This window comes from Mugil cephalus, chromosome 4 (genome assembly GCF_022458985.1).
Source record: "Mugil cephalus isolate CIBA_MC_2020 chromosome 4, CIBA_Mcephalus_1.1, whole genome shotgun sequence".
NCBI lineage: Eukaryota > Metazoa > Chordata > Actinopteri > Mugiliformes > Mugilidae > Mugil > Mugil cephalus.
Window position 1 is genome coordinate 17,123,060 of NC_061773.1, and position 14,994 is coordinate 17,138,053.

Sequence of the window (14,994 nt, forward strand, 5' to 3'; positions counted from 1 at the left end):
TACTACTACTACTGTGTTGTATCAAATACTGCATATTTAATATGCAGAATATGCTCAAGGACAACACTTGTGTTAATAATATATCCTCCCTATCTTAACCCTGGCAGTGTAACCACACGGTTGATCTTTTTTTTAGTAGTAGTAGAAGAAAATAAAATGCTTAATTTCTCATTTTGTACCCGTTTTCTAACCATTGCTAGTCATTCAATTTGTAACATACACAAATTTGTGTGTGAACACATCATATAGTATATACATACATATATATATATATATATATATATATATATATATATATATATGCACATTTCTGAGCAGATGAAAATATACATCATACACCTTCAGTATATATATTTTATGAATCTGTACAATCGTGTGAAGACTGTAAGAAAACATTTTCTCTTTGGAAACACTATTTATTTAAAATATAAAGAGACTAATTCTCATCTTCTATAACCACTTGTCCTCCAGAGGGTTGTCGGGCAGCTGGAGCCTGTCCCAGCTAATACGAAAAGACTGTGAGATAATTAAATAAATAAATAAATAAATAAAATGAAAAAAGGTTCATAGTGCCAGATTTAGTATGCAATTTTATGTTATTGTACCAGGAAAAATGGCACAGGATTTTAAATTTGTTCAGTCTGTCAGGAATGGCGACTGTATGACGGCTCTTTGTCTCCAGGATTAACTGAAGGCCATCCATTCAAAGCTATGCGTCGGGTTAAGGTGGACCAACAAATGGAATAAACCTATTTTGGTTGTGTACAGAGGAGGGAACAATCTAAAAAAAAATCTTTTAAGCTTGTCAGAATGGCGACCCTTTAAAGCCTATGCCTGCTGATAACTAGGCCCCAGAGTTAAACTGCTGTGTCCCGTAAAGAACAGAACACGGGGGGTTAAATTTATTGTCGCGGATCTAAATGGGATCTAAAAGCTGACATTTTTTGGTTTCTTCCTCTTGTGCTGGTTGAGCGGGGGCATGAAAGTGGGGCGGGAGGTTAATTTCTTTTCTTTTTTCTACTGTTGTCTACTTTTTAAAGGTTAGCAACATCAATCTCATTTATGGACACAAGAGATTGGCACATGTGTGTGGGTTCAGCATGTGTGTGATGATATTGGTAGTAACTGTCCTATCAGACAAAAGAACATTGTCTGAGCGTGACACAAATGAAAGTGTTTTGAGTAAAAAATTTTAATTGACACAAGATTACTATAAGTTTGGTTGTTGGTCAAAACCTTTCAAACTGTCGAGTAAGACAGTCACAGAGAGGAAAGAAAAAATATTTCCTGGCCTGCTGAGTCCCAGGCTAGTACATATTTTAAACAACTAAATACACTGTTTTCTGTATATTGAAATATTAAATATATGCAATAGTTACATTTCTTTTTTGTTAAATCCTTCATGGTGCACTGGCTTTTCTCACAGTCTTTCCCAAGGCCTGGCAGCATCAAGGAGTTTAGAGTATCTTTAACCTCATTGTCCTTTACTTGTGTGTACTTACCTGCAGTGTGCCACTATGGGTCCGGCATCTGGAGGGTTGAGGAACTTGACCTGTCTTATAAAGCCCAGCAGTCCTGTTGCGTAACAGGGAACGCCGTGGTCGGGCCAGCTGGTGAAGTGAAACTGACGGAGCTCCCGGATCTCATGATGGCCCTTCTGAAAAACATGCACAGTGAGGGAAGTTATGCTAATCTGCAGATTTTATAGTATCATCTTCTGGAAAAGGTTCTGTGCCTTTGTTAAAAAAGAAAGAAAAAGTGGTGGACATTTTGTCTCTTGATGATGACAAATGCTTACAAACCCTTTTATAGCTCTTTTGGGGAAGGCAGACAAGAAGACATATCATGGTTCAGGACATTAATTTACAGCAGGGATTTCAGGAATATACTGGCCTTGATGACTTTACAACTACAGACGGAAAATGAATCAATCTCTTGGATGTCAAGATGGCACTTCGGCCCACTTTGGGGAATGAGAGGCAGGAAGACACATCGTGGCTCATTTGGCTAATTTACAAGGGAGATTTGAGGAAACTGAAGGCCATTTTGGCTCCACAAAAAGATTAACTGATTTCCCAAATCTCATGATGGCCCTTTTGGGAAAGACCTACAGGAAGAAATGTCACGGCTGAGTTCGGCTCACCAATTTACGAGGAGATTTCGGATACCCTCTAACTGCTCCTTTCTGTGTGAAGTACTGTACTTAAAGGTAACAGATAGAAGAAAAACGGCCTCTTCTTACAACTCAAGCTAAATAGAAAAACGGAATGTGTTCTTTTTTATGATATACCAAAACACTTTTCAACACGAGAGACAAGGCACTGCTAACCACAAAGAACACTGAGATATAAAAAAAAGATTCGATAGCTCACCACTTACTGTGGTACTGTAGAGGCGCTTCTTCGGAACAGATACGGGAAGAGGCAGTTCGGTGCATAACAGTGGAGATTACAGGACAATGAAACCGCAATAGACTTCTATTGTAGCGATCCATCTGATAGTATCTTGACATTTTAATGATGGACTTTCTAGCAAAAACAGAAGGCTGGTAAACACTTTCCTGCCAAACAATGGAGTCATTATGAATCTAAAGCTGACATCCTGATATGTGTTAGATAGCAGTTAAGTCTCAGCCCACTGTGCTTTGCTTGAGATATAGAAGTGATGCGTCAGAAATGTGGTGTGCAGTGTTTCTGAGTTAACAGATAAAGAATCAGAAGGGGTCTTAATCTGAACATATTTATGCGGAAGTTGATGACTAGAAGTCTGATATGTTAGTTAAAATTACAATTATGATTGATTGATTCATCGCTTGCTTGCTCTCACAATTGAACCAGGGAATAATGCGATGTTCTTATTCCTCTGTATGAACTAAAAGTAACCCCGATGTTATTCTGACTAATATCATCCAGCAGAATGCACAAGTGAAGTTATTAATTAAAAGTTTTCTTTAAAAATGTAAGGGCATCCAGGACAATGCCCCCAAAGCACAACTGTGACAGCGTATGCCGTCATGGTGAAGTCACACTTGCTGGCAACCCGAAGGCTGGGAGATCATGTTTTGAGTTTTCTATTTTGAATTCCAGCCCGTACATCTCGACATCTGTCTGCATCTCTCTTCAAGTGATATAACATTTCCAAGCTTTTTTAACCGGCCCAGAATGTAGAACAAGAACTGTATGACCCTTTCTTCAGCTTCTGGCAGGTACAATTTTCCACATGATTCTTATTAATAATTCAAACCAATTGATCCCAATGTACTATTCTAAACCGAATGGGGGTCTAAATGGAGAAAGCCCTGCCCTCCTCAGTTCTTTACTCTCTAAGAATAGAAGTGAGACGACACTGTTGGCACTGCATCTCCCGTTCTGGCCCCACAACAGACAAGGTTGTAGTGAATTATTTGTTTTGACAGAGCGCCTGATGATAACCTGAGAAGCAGGGATAACATATTGCGGAGACAAACACGGGAAGAGATCAAGAAAGCGAGACTGAGTGAGGCAACATCAGACGTTAAGAAAGAGTAGATAAAGGAATGAGAGATGTACAGACGGAGAGAGAGGGAGGGAGGGAGAGAGGCAGACAGAGGTGATGGTAAGAATGAAGGACAAACAAAGAACAAGAAAGATAAGAAGGAAGGACAAGAGGAGAGCAATGCAGGCGCAGAAATAAAGTGTGAGAGGCGTGCAGAGAGTGAGGAGAAAAATAAAATCCAGAACACCACAAGGTGATTTGATAACTCGACTGGCCGCCTGACGTTGAAATTCCTTCTCTGAATCAATAGACGATGGATCCCCAGAGCTCCGCATCATGTTGGTTAAAAATAAACATTTAAATTTCCTCCAGTTATATATTTCTTTTCAAATCTAACTTCCATTGTAGGCGTGATAAACCACATTTTATTCTATTACAATCATTCTTGTTTTCAAAGTGCATTTGATTCCCCCAGTAATTGGTGCAGCGATCCTCCCAAGCTGCAAATTACAAGGGCTCACATTCGTTGTCTTCGCGCGATAAGACAAACGGTTCATATCTGGGAAATCTCATGTTTTGCATGTAAATAAAGGTTGTCGTGATGTTTGGGCTCTTTAACCGAAAGTCTTTGGCCAGATCTGTTCTGTGTTGTTGAAGTAATGGACAACAATCCCTCATGCAGAATGTCTCGTGCTCTTTATAAGAGCTTAAACATGATTGCATTAGTCCAGTTGCATTGTATTACATCCATTGCAGAATGTAAATAGTGGACTTACTTGACTTACTTTAACTGGAAATTACTGTGGTCATCTTTGGTGTGTAGCCCTTAAAAGTGTATGTGGGCCAAACCATGACGTCTTTTTCTTGCCATTTCTTTTTTCTCAGGTGAGGATTGATGTCGGTAGGATTTTAGTAAGAGTACTGTTACTAAGTAGTACTTTACTACTCATACTGGGTCATCCTGGTTTGTGTTTCATCTTCTCACCAACAGAGAAAAACCAAAAAAATGGTTCTATTTTTTTTTGTGTTTTGTCTGAACACCTGTTACTCAACCAAACATCTGTCTGGATACCCACTGACTTCAAAGACTTGTGTTTACCTGTGAAGGTTCACATCAGTCGTCCAGGTTGGGCAATATCAAGAGACAATCCACATTGCTGGATTAATTGAAGGCGTTTCAAGTTGAACTCAGTTAAGCACAGTCAGGTACTTGATTGTTTTTCCTTTTTTTTTTGGCTTTGTAAACAGTAGACAAATGGTGTTCCGATGTTCCTCCTCTGCTCAGAGACACTTTCTACAGTTTCTCATAAAATAAACAGTCTGCTGCGGGCCTCTCTAAAACCATCTGTCAGTTGTCAAATGTGCTGGTCCTCAAAGCTGTGTTTGCTGGCCTGTAGACTTGTGCACACTGCGGACTCCTGTCCTGTCCAGTTTGGTCTCTGCTGTGGCATGCAATTGTTTGGTTTCTCTACATCTGAGTGCCACGGAACAGATTACTCTCCCGCTGTTTTGGAAGTGGTCCACTGAGTGACTAAGCCCTGTCGCTGTTTCTTGTTGGGTTAGGAAAATTCTAAGAAAATGCGATTAGTATGAAGTCCTTAGAAATTCCCTTCCAGTGACTGGGCTGGTTCTGTTAACCTCAGCGCTGACTTCGACATTGCGCAGTCGAGAAAGGACACAGTGAGACGAATGTTCCGATCCACTTCTTCTATACTGCGCGTTTAGCTAAATTTCCAGCTTCAGTTCTTTGAAATCAACAGTTTTTATGCAGCTGAGCAGAGTAAATCCATACTGCCTGTCACCCACAGCTAGTTTTTCATCGTGTACCTGTCTCACTCAGAAAACACATGCTCGCACACATATTCTTTTCTCTTTCATATAATCTCAGATCTCTTAACTTCTCATCCCCAGTGCTCGGGAAGTCTCCTTGGATGAGCCAATAATAAACCTTTTCATTAACATCCCGTTCTAATTATTCACCGCAGTTGAAGCTATGTAACTGTTTATGTGCTGAATTTGTATACTCTGTCTCTCTCTCTCTCTCTGCCGCTCTGTTTGGCTTTTGCTTTGCTGTTCACACTCGCACACGCTACTGTAGCTTAAAGATGGACAATTTTGAATTAGCGAGTGTGTATTTCTGGCGTGTGTTTCTGTGTATTAATACATACTGGAAGTGACAGGGATTTCAAAATCAGCTTTCCTTTGAATTTCAGAGTACACGCACACACACACACACACACACAGACACGCATACAGAGGTGATATGGATTAATGGCTTGCAAAATGAGCTGACAGCGACGACTTGAAGACTCGTCTTCATAAGCTGATTTTGCACGAGTGAAGGGGGGGAGGAAATACAGGACGGAGTAATAAAAAGGGAGTGAGGTATAGAAAGAAATGACACAAGAAAGCAGTCAGGAGTGTGTATAACATTTTGTGTGTATTGGACAGGAGTGCACTTCCTGCCAACAATGTGGGTAAAGTGCCACAATTCGCTGCTGTGCTTTTTTTGAACTGCTTATACTGCACAGATCATGTAGATCACTTTGCTGTTATTTTCCATGGCTTAAACAAGGGCGAATCTTTCAGAGGAAATGGGAAGAAGAAACTATTTCTAACCCAACGTATTATGTTTCCGGTTTTATTTACTCAATCAAATAAAACCGATGCCCTTAGGTTGTCCGGTAGAATGGAGACCTGTGGATTTTGTGCTACTTTAATGCATTTCATTACGAGCAAGACTCGCTCTTTACTCCAAAGTTAAATATTTATTCTAGCCTAAATATCACACTTTATCCTCATCTATCAACACCCAAGCAAAAAGATAAGTAGAAAGCAAACTGAAGGGGAAAAACAATGAAGGGTAGTTTGGAAAACCGAGGATGTGGATCAGAGGCTTTCTCTTTTGTTGTGTTGTGGGATTCCGTTGTTTCTTCACTGTCGGTGCAGAGCCTCCGAGACTAGCATCAAAACAATGACAGTCAATTCACTCTCATCTTGTCTCCTCTTAAACCCCCCCCCCCACCCTCGCCTGATTACGAGGGGCCAAGCTTATCCCTTCAAGTCTGCTCTTAAACAGCGAGAAACAAACGGGTGATGTTTCTCATTTGCCTCAAATCCTCCATCACACACACACTGGCTGTAATGGTAATCCAAAACGCGGAAGCGACAAGTAACATGCAAGGATGAGAGTAAATGAGCAGCTTGACAGTGTGAGAAGGTTCAAATTCCATCTGAAGCCCTCTGAGAAGCCCTATGGGGAATGTTCTGCCAACCAAGAGTCCCAGCATATTGATATGACGTTGTGACAGCATGTTAAAATCCTGGGTAAATGATGACAAAGACATCTAGACAAAAGCCACATCAGGACAAGAGCGGCGTCGTGATCCCTACCCACACTGATGGTAGATACTACATACTAACATTATAACACATTCAAACTGTGATCCTGTTTACCTTTTGCACGGTGAATGTGCGAATGACATATTCTGCCAGTGGTTCAGTTTCTATCAGGGTGACCTTGATGTCTCCGTACACCTCCGTCTCATCGGGCCAGTAACGCACGCACTTCACCTGCAAAAGAACATTCCCATTCACGCGGTGTATTTAAAAATGTATTACATGTCGGTCATTATCGCCCAATGAGCATTAACAGGCTGCGATGAAGGCGAGGTCAAGATGATCGCCATGAATAATATAATAGATGAGTCACATAAAAGTTTGCATTGCTTCTCCCGCATTATGAATGGCTATTTGGCAGACTTTCATTATACGGGAACTGAAAAATCTTGATTTATCTCTTGATAATACTGTAAAATAATATTACAGCTGCCAACAGAGAGAATCCATGGCTGTAGTCTTGTGGTGCTTAATGAGATAACATCACTTTTAATGAGATTATACATCTAGAAAATGGAATGGAAGCCCATCAATGGGCATTTTATCCAATTACGCCGCATCTTCCTGCTTTACTTACTGCTATTTACATAACGGTGTTAATTAGACCAGGTCTTCCACATCGTCCAGAAATTAGGATTTTTCATTATGCAAGGCGCAGGAGTCACTCTGGAGACTCCTGTCCTTTAGAAGTGGAATGCGTAACCAAATTATTCAAGCACATTATATTACTGGTAAATTATGTGTTGTGCGTTGATGAAAAAAAAAGTCTTCTGTCACGTCAAGTTCCAGGCAACTAAACAAAAAGCAGCTTGAGAAGTATTTGTTTTAAGTTAAGCTTTAATCTCTTGAACTCCTTGTTTACTTTTAAAGGTATCTGGGATCGTCATTGGACGCAGATGTGAATAAAGCACACCCACATTGTGTAATCGGCAGCTCTCCTGTGACGTCACATTTTCAGGTTGACGATAAAACACTACTTACAAAGCCAAAGATAACTGTAGTTTTGTAAAATTGCCGTAACGAAACGCTGACGGCAATTGGGGCTTAATATAACGTTAGCTAATTAGTCCTCACTTTCAGTTTAACGATCTTGTTCTCCACCTTGCAAGTTGATGAATTCTCAATGAGTTCGTTGTAAATGCTGCCAAAGCCCAACTCAGACAGACTTCATATTGTAGTTTTCCTTCAGTTGGGAGGTGATTAAATATTCTCACCTTGAAATCGTAGGAAAATTAAGCATTTTGGTCAAATACTTTGCTCCCCAGGTCACCGTGCGTGTCACACGACTGAAAAGTATGAACTGAAATCGAAAAACTCACCCTTCCCACTTCCACCAGGTTCGTAACCATGACGATAGAGGCCGAGTTCTCCTGCCAGACCATCCTCCAGAAATCCCTCACTGTCTCCTGCATGGGCCCTGACAGACAGACAGACAGACACATCACAGTTGTTTTGATCTACACAAACAGAGCGTGCCGGCATAGGTGTGCACGTGAGCACACGTTTATTCCAGCGTCGCGTAAAGCTGCCAGCACAGACTAACACAAACACATACGACGTACACACATGAACTGGGAAGGCACACGTGCACACCCGCACACATGTACTCGCACGCCATCAATTCCAGATAGTAGTTTGGGGGTTTGAGGTAATGGGGTCTTAAATTTGTCAGGGGGATTTTATACGGCAGTTTAGATTTAGGAGGTTGTGGTAATAGCCTTCCAGCCCGAAAGGACGACATTTACCAGGTGGCTGCCATACACACACACACACACACACACACACACACACACACACACACACACACACACACTCGGAAGCAGACTTACATATTCGTATCTGCACAAACATACAACCACACACATTTGAGCCTCTCCCACACACACACACACACACACTCATCACGTCAGTTTAATTACCTTGTGTGGCGATGTAATGTCTGGGCCTGTGGTACCCCTGTGAGACAGAAACAAGGAACCATAAAAAATTTTTAAAAAAAAACTCCACCCTTTTTGTCAGCTCTGACTTATCTTTACCATGTATTTTTTTTTTATCACCAACATTCTCATACATTCTATTTTTAGTTATTTTAATTGCTTCCCGATTTCATTTCTTTTCTCTCCTTCTGTTTGGTCTTTACAGTTAGAGTTCTGTTCCCATCCTCCATCCTTCCTTTTATCCACCCAGATCTAAGCACTCTTTAGAATTATTATACTTCTGTGTTTTCAGCTTGTCCACTTCTTCCACTCTATTGTTTTGCTTTTCTTTCCTCGTCCATTTCTCTGTGTTCTTACTTGGTCAGTTTTCCTCCTCCATTATTCCTTTTCTCCCATTCTCTATTGTTTGGAATCAGTTTCAATCTTTTCCTCTTTTTCATATCTTTCTCTTGATGTCCTTCTTTTCTCCCATGTCCCCCACCTTAATTTGTTCCAAACCTCCCATTCCCCTCAGATGCAACATTAAACCATAAGAAAGGGATCTTTACTCTCCATCCATGGGACAGATGAAAAGCGACGAGTCTCCAACCAACGATTAACTCTTGTCTTGCGTCCAAGTTCCCAACGAGACAGACAGCCTTGCTTGGTGAAAACATTCAACTCTTTCATATATTATACTTCCATATTCACTGAGGGGATATATTGTTCCAATTTTAACTTTCCAGTTCCTCCTTTTTTTTTCTTAAGACAGGAAATGCAGCCCATGGAGACACTGAAGGTAAGATGACAGACTGAAGGAAAGATTTTTGCAGCAAATTTATTGAGATTATCATAAGAGTAAGCTGAAGATTAAATTGGTGAGCGAAACACTAGACCTGCAGGGAAGAGGAGAAACACAAACAGACTGGTGGATGAATGGATGAGTAATAAAAGAGGAATAAGAGGTGCAAACTGTGAATAAGTAACTGATGAAAGTGAATAATGGGTAAACACGGGTATGAAGGTTTTTTTCCACCCCCAGAGAAATGTGACTCAGATGGCTCCATTTGTTGTGGCAAAACCTTGGCAAATTTGCACACCCTGAGTGTGTGTGTGTGTGTGTGTGTATTTCAGGCTGTTGCGCATCTGTTTGGCAAAAATTTTAGTCTGGGAAAATTAGCTGAGGCCGTCTGTGTGTGTTTGAGTGCAGGCGCAAAAGTGTTTGCATCTGACTTAAACTATTTCAGAGTAACAGAATGTGCGTGTTTACACAGACAGGGATGGGGAGGCCTGCTGTTTGATCTCACGTTCACCCGATTTCCCCGGGACGACTGCACACACAGCAGGTAGTTGCCACCATATTGGTATTTGATGCCATGTTTTTTCTGGTCCTCACCGCTTCAAACGGCTTTTGGAGGATTAGGAGTCTGTATTTGGAATTAGGATGAGGGATGCTGCAACAGTTCAAAGTTAGTGGCTACGGAATGGGGAAAAATAACGTGTGTGTGTCTGTGCGTGTGTGTGCATGTGTGTGTGTGACACTCACGTCAATATAATTGGCATTGATGTAGTCAGAGTGGGGGTCTCCATCCAACAGCTGCAGTCGGACCCTGGTGTGATCGTCTGTGGGATCAGATAGCACAAAAATACAACAGGCCTAAAGTTACATTTACCCACAGATCGTCGCTGCTAACTGACCGGACTGGGATCTTACTAACCGGCTCCAAAGTTAGTAGACACTCCAAACAAACTGTTCAAATTAACCATCTCTCCTACAGGCATCTCTCTATGGTTGCGCTAATTATGGACGTCCTCTTTCGGATGCAGTGATGGAAAAATGGGTCGGTCTTGAACAGGCACACTAAGAACAGTAGAACTCACCAGAGAAATGTCATGGGTGACAATGTGCTAATCCTACAGTCACAACCAGAAAGAGAATACGCGCATGGTTTGATTTGGTGTGGTTTAATTCAGTCACTTTTTTAAAAATTTTTTTGGTTTGTGTCATTCAGTTTGGTCTCAGAGCAGTTCTATTGAATATAGCTGAATGCAGAATTGACGGTGACATTGCACATTTCCACTTTAAACAATATATAAGAAAGGCACTGTGCCCTACTGTGCCTCTGGGCTCTATAATAGCTGACCACGGTGCTAGGGTGCATATGGGAGTGATTACAGCTAATGGGAGGCAGTGATTTAGTTTAGTTGTAACATAGCAACAGCAGGTAATTGCAGATGAAGTGGACATGATTTAGTCTGATTATCTCTATTTTTTCCCCCCTCGTGCTCAGTCTTTTTCTCTATTGTGCAGATATGTTCCACTGCAGAAATTGGCAAGAATACGGTGGTCTGAGAAGAAAAAAAAAAAAAATAAAATAATGAAGAAAGAAACAACACAGAGGATGGGAGGAAGTGGGGAAAGGGAAGAATAAAATCGGCAGCCAAGGGGGGAGGGGGGGGGTGGTAAAAGGGATCACCTCTGTGTTTCTTTGAAGTCACTGAAATGCTAATGCACATGGCTTTACTGACTGACACAAAGCCACAGTGGGTTGAGATCAAGCTTAAAGGTGCACATGCTCGGTACCGTCTGCATTCGTCTAGCTGGTCTAGCAACTCCCAGGAAGGTTTGTTAACTGGGATAGGACACGAGAGAACACTTGAGACTTCTGAAAGTCACAAGGAGGCATTTGAAAAGCTAATTATACCCCCTCCAAAGGCACGGATATGCCAAGAAAATAAACTTACAATACGTCTGAAGTTCATTTTTTTGTAGGATTTTATATCAGCTGCTTTGAATAAAAAAAACGTCAGGTTTCAAGAACTCTCGTTCGAGAACGGAGCTTTTATGTGAGCAAATGTCTTGTGTGGTCGGTGAGTCATGTACCTTCAGCTGAAACCATTTCCTCTGTGTTTATCGTGGGGGTGTGGGAGCGATCATCTTGTCAAGTAGGCGTTGACTTTTTTTTTTCTTTTTCTGTGAATATAGATGTGTAAATTTTCGAGTATGTGCTTGGCAAAAAAAACGTGGCCTGCGGTGGAGTAAAAATAAAGCTAAAGGTAGCTCAGCGCTGGACTCTAATAAGCAAATACAATCATTTAAATTGCAGAGTTATGTCGAGTACCATTGGATGCAGGTGAAAGATGCAATGATACAATTGGACCCAGTATTTAAATTATGTTAATTATGTTAATGCTGGGTACTATTACTATAAAGCTTACAGTTAGGGCGGGACTGAGGTGGCAAGTTCTAACTATTTAATTGAATTTGGCTCATGCAAGTTGTACTTGACTGTATTGTCCTGTTTAGTTTTAACAGCAGGTGCTAGTCTCTTAAATGCTGCAGCTTCTCCACGCAACTAAATTCATCAGAATTTTTCCACGGGGGACTCAAAGTGGCGGAACTAAAGAAACACAAGGCAGCAAGTGGGATCGCACAAAACGAGGACAAGTGTGTCTGACTCGTATACAGTGAAACCGTTGCCATGACGAAAGAGTGTAATATACGACAACACTATGGAACCGAAGTTTAGAAATATACTGGTGCCGAACGCAGCGAAATAAACGAAAGAACAGCCTCTTCTGAAACCTTTCTCAGTTGGTGACTTCAGAAAAAAAAATAAATTCCTCAATCAGAATCAGGATTAATGTGCCTGGACAAATACGCAATTCAACATCATCAGCATGTCTAGAAATAAAGTTGTGTGGTTGAATTAAAGACGTGTCCATTGCATTTGATAAATAATGACATGCAATTATATGCATAACAAGCCTGAAATATACACCTTTTATCTTTACCCATCTCTGTTCCATGCCACACACTCTACCTATCATACCTCACTGTAGCGGCCCAAACCTTGGTATATTTGAGACCCTCGGTGAAAAAAACATTCCTGGTAAAAGGCACCGAATTCTGCACATAAGACACCTCATGAGAGCCAAAGCAGAGGCGTTTTTTTGTTTTGTCTTCCGTCGCCTTGTCTGAAGACGTCTACAAAGTGCAGCGAAATGTTACAGGTGCGCTTGTTTTCGACTCTTGTTATGCCAGAAGAATTAAAGGCACCATTATAACCTGAAAAACTAAGTAAAAAAAACAAAACAAAAAGTTCTTTCCCAGTAAAACAACACGAAAACGCACTTCAGCCATGAGACCTGACTGATTGCTGTCCATCTACCAGGCGAAGAACAACACCAGAGAACATAAATTGTCGATATATAACACGGAGTTGGGCAGTGAATCTCCACCATCATTATCATCTGCGGGATCACCTAGAGGAGAATTATTTGTACACCTTCCATCAGAGTAATTTTACGGCTCTAGCTGAGAGGCAACAATGAAGGCAGCATGACTCCACTCTGGCCGTACAAGATACTGTCATCAGCTATCAGCTCACTCTCACTCGCAGTTCACCTCTCCCTCTCCCTGTCACACACACACACACACATACAAACACACACACACACACAGACACCCTGCATGTAAAAACAAACACAACAGGGGGTCGTCTGCCTGCCGTCTGCTCTTCTCCTCTTCTTTCCGTCTCCTCTGCCACCTCTTCCATCTATTTTCTTCTCCCTTCTCTTGGCTCGGTTCTGCCTATTCCCTCAGTTACCTTTTCCTCCCTCCACTCCCTCCACTCTCTCGCCCCATACTGTCTCGCCCCTTCAGACAGGCGGTAATTACACAGGGCCAGTGTCAGAGGCTGTCATAACAGGAGAGCCACCGATACGAGGCGGGAGAGAGGGGGAGGGAGAGAGGGGTCCTTTCCACTAGCCTCTGCCAGGGAGGGGAGCTTCTAATTGGGATAAAATGGCAGGAGGTACTGGCTCGCAAACACTGCAGATCTGGACACAGGCCACAGGTTTGAAGAGCCTGACAGAATGTGTGTGCGCAAATGCGCGTGTGTGCGGGGAGAAGAGAGTGAGTGACAGAGAAGAAGATTTCTTCTAATCAGTTTGTATGTGTGCATGAAAAAAAAATAAAACAAATTTGATTTCGTGTTTGAAATTGCAAACCAACCACAACCTCAAACCCTAAAGCACAGGGTCCCGGACCCCTAGGGGGCCTGCGCAGGTATTGCAGGGGGGGGTCGCAAAAACTTTGGTTGATTAAACTTTTTATGTATATATATGTGTGTGTGTGTTTGTATTTTTTATTTTTTAATTTCCCCCACACATTTACATTTCTTTAAATACAAATTCACATGAATGCATGAATTCAGTCAAGGGATCAATTGAGGCTGAAGATGAAATATTATCAGAAGGGAAGCAAACAGTGCAGCTCACTCCCATCAGACAACTACTGAGGCCCAAATGACTGGCGTCCCTACTACAGCTAGCTATGTTTAAAGTTAAATCCTGGAACTGTCGAGTAGTTAGCTGTGTTTAAATGATTTAGCTATGTTATATAGGTATGTTTGCAGGAGTTGCACGGCCACCCTACTGTTGCACATGTTTTAAAATTTAAATATTTGAACGGTGCATTATTTGAATAGCTTAATATTGAATACAAAATTATCATAATAATGTATATTTATAAATAGCACTAGGCCAAGTTTAATATAGAACACATATAGTAGGTAGGGGGTCCCTACTTAATCCCTTCATCAGTTTGTGGGTCCTTGGACTGAAAAAACACAAAAACACACTACTAGAAAAGCAACTTTAGTTCAAATCCAGTGGTTGCCAGATTCAGACAGAAATCAGTATACTTAAACCTTTCACCCGTTCAACCGTGTCACCCAGATCTCGCCGCGGATACGGATATAGACATGTAGAGTAGACACTGTGAGTCCACACGGATTCGTGTTGGCATCTGCAGCACTGGAGTAACAACAAAGTCATCAGTAGCTGTGGCGTCCAAGGGTAAAGAGTCACCGACCCATTACTCATTAATGAGCTCCACTCCTCTGCCGAGTCTCCCTCTGTTCATAACCTTGCCGTCCCCTCCTTTCCTTTCCTTCCCTTTCCTCTTTCCTCTCCTCAGTTTTGTGCCATTTCCTTTGCGGTCGTCTCATCCCTTTTTTCTGTCCTCCCCATTCAAAATCTTGTCATTACCCCGGCAGCCACTGTAAAAGTTTGTTCGGGGAGAACTTGTTAAGTGGAGGGGTCCTGAAAAGGCCAAGCAAAATTTCAGGCTTCTTGTTTTTATCGCAGACAGACGCCAGAGCAGCAGAATGCACCAGAAAAGCTGTAATTTGGGGACGTC

General features: G+C 41.6%; 1 protein-coding gene across 11 annotated transcripts in view; it reads right to left on the bottom strand.

The window, feature by feature from the left end:
* The window catches only part of ptprt (protein tyrosine phosphatase receptor type T), a 304,538-nt gene that overhangs the window by 19,799 nt on the left and 269,745 nt on the right, over positions 1-14,994 (bottom strand). For 8 of the 11 annotated variants that reach the window (XM_047583114.1, XM_047583113.1, XM_047583112.1 and 5 more), the window contains 5 exons: positions 10,336-10,421; positions 8,793-8,829; positions 8,193-8,290; positions 6,931-7,047; positions 1,503-1,657 (listed from right to left, as the gene is read on the bottom strand). In XM_047583114.1, the coding sequence (XP_047439070.1) occupies positions 1,503-1,657; positions 6,931-7,047; positions 8,193-8,290; positions 8,793-8,829; positions 10,336-10,421 (493 nt within the window). The remainder of the gene's footprint in view (positions 1-1,502; positions 1,658-6,930; positions 7,048-8,192; positions 8,291-8,792; positions 8,830-10,335; positions 10,422-14,994) is intronic. The other 3 variants (XM_047583117.1, XM_047583115.1, XM_047583109.1) reach the window with 1 other exon arrangement.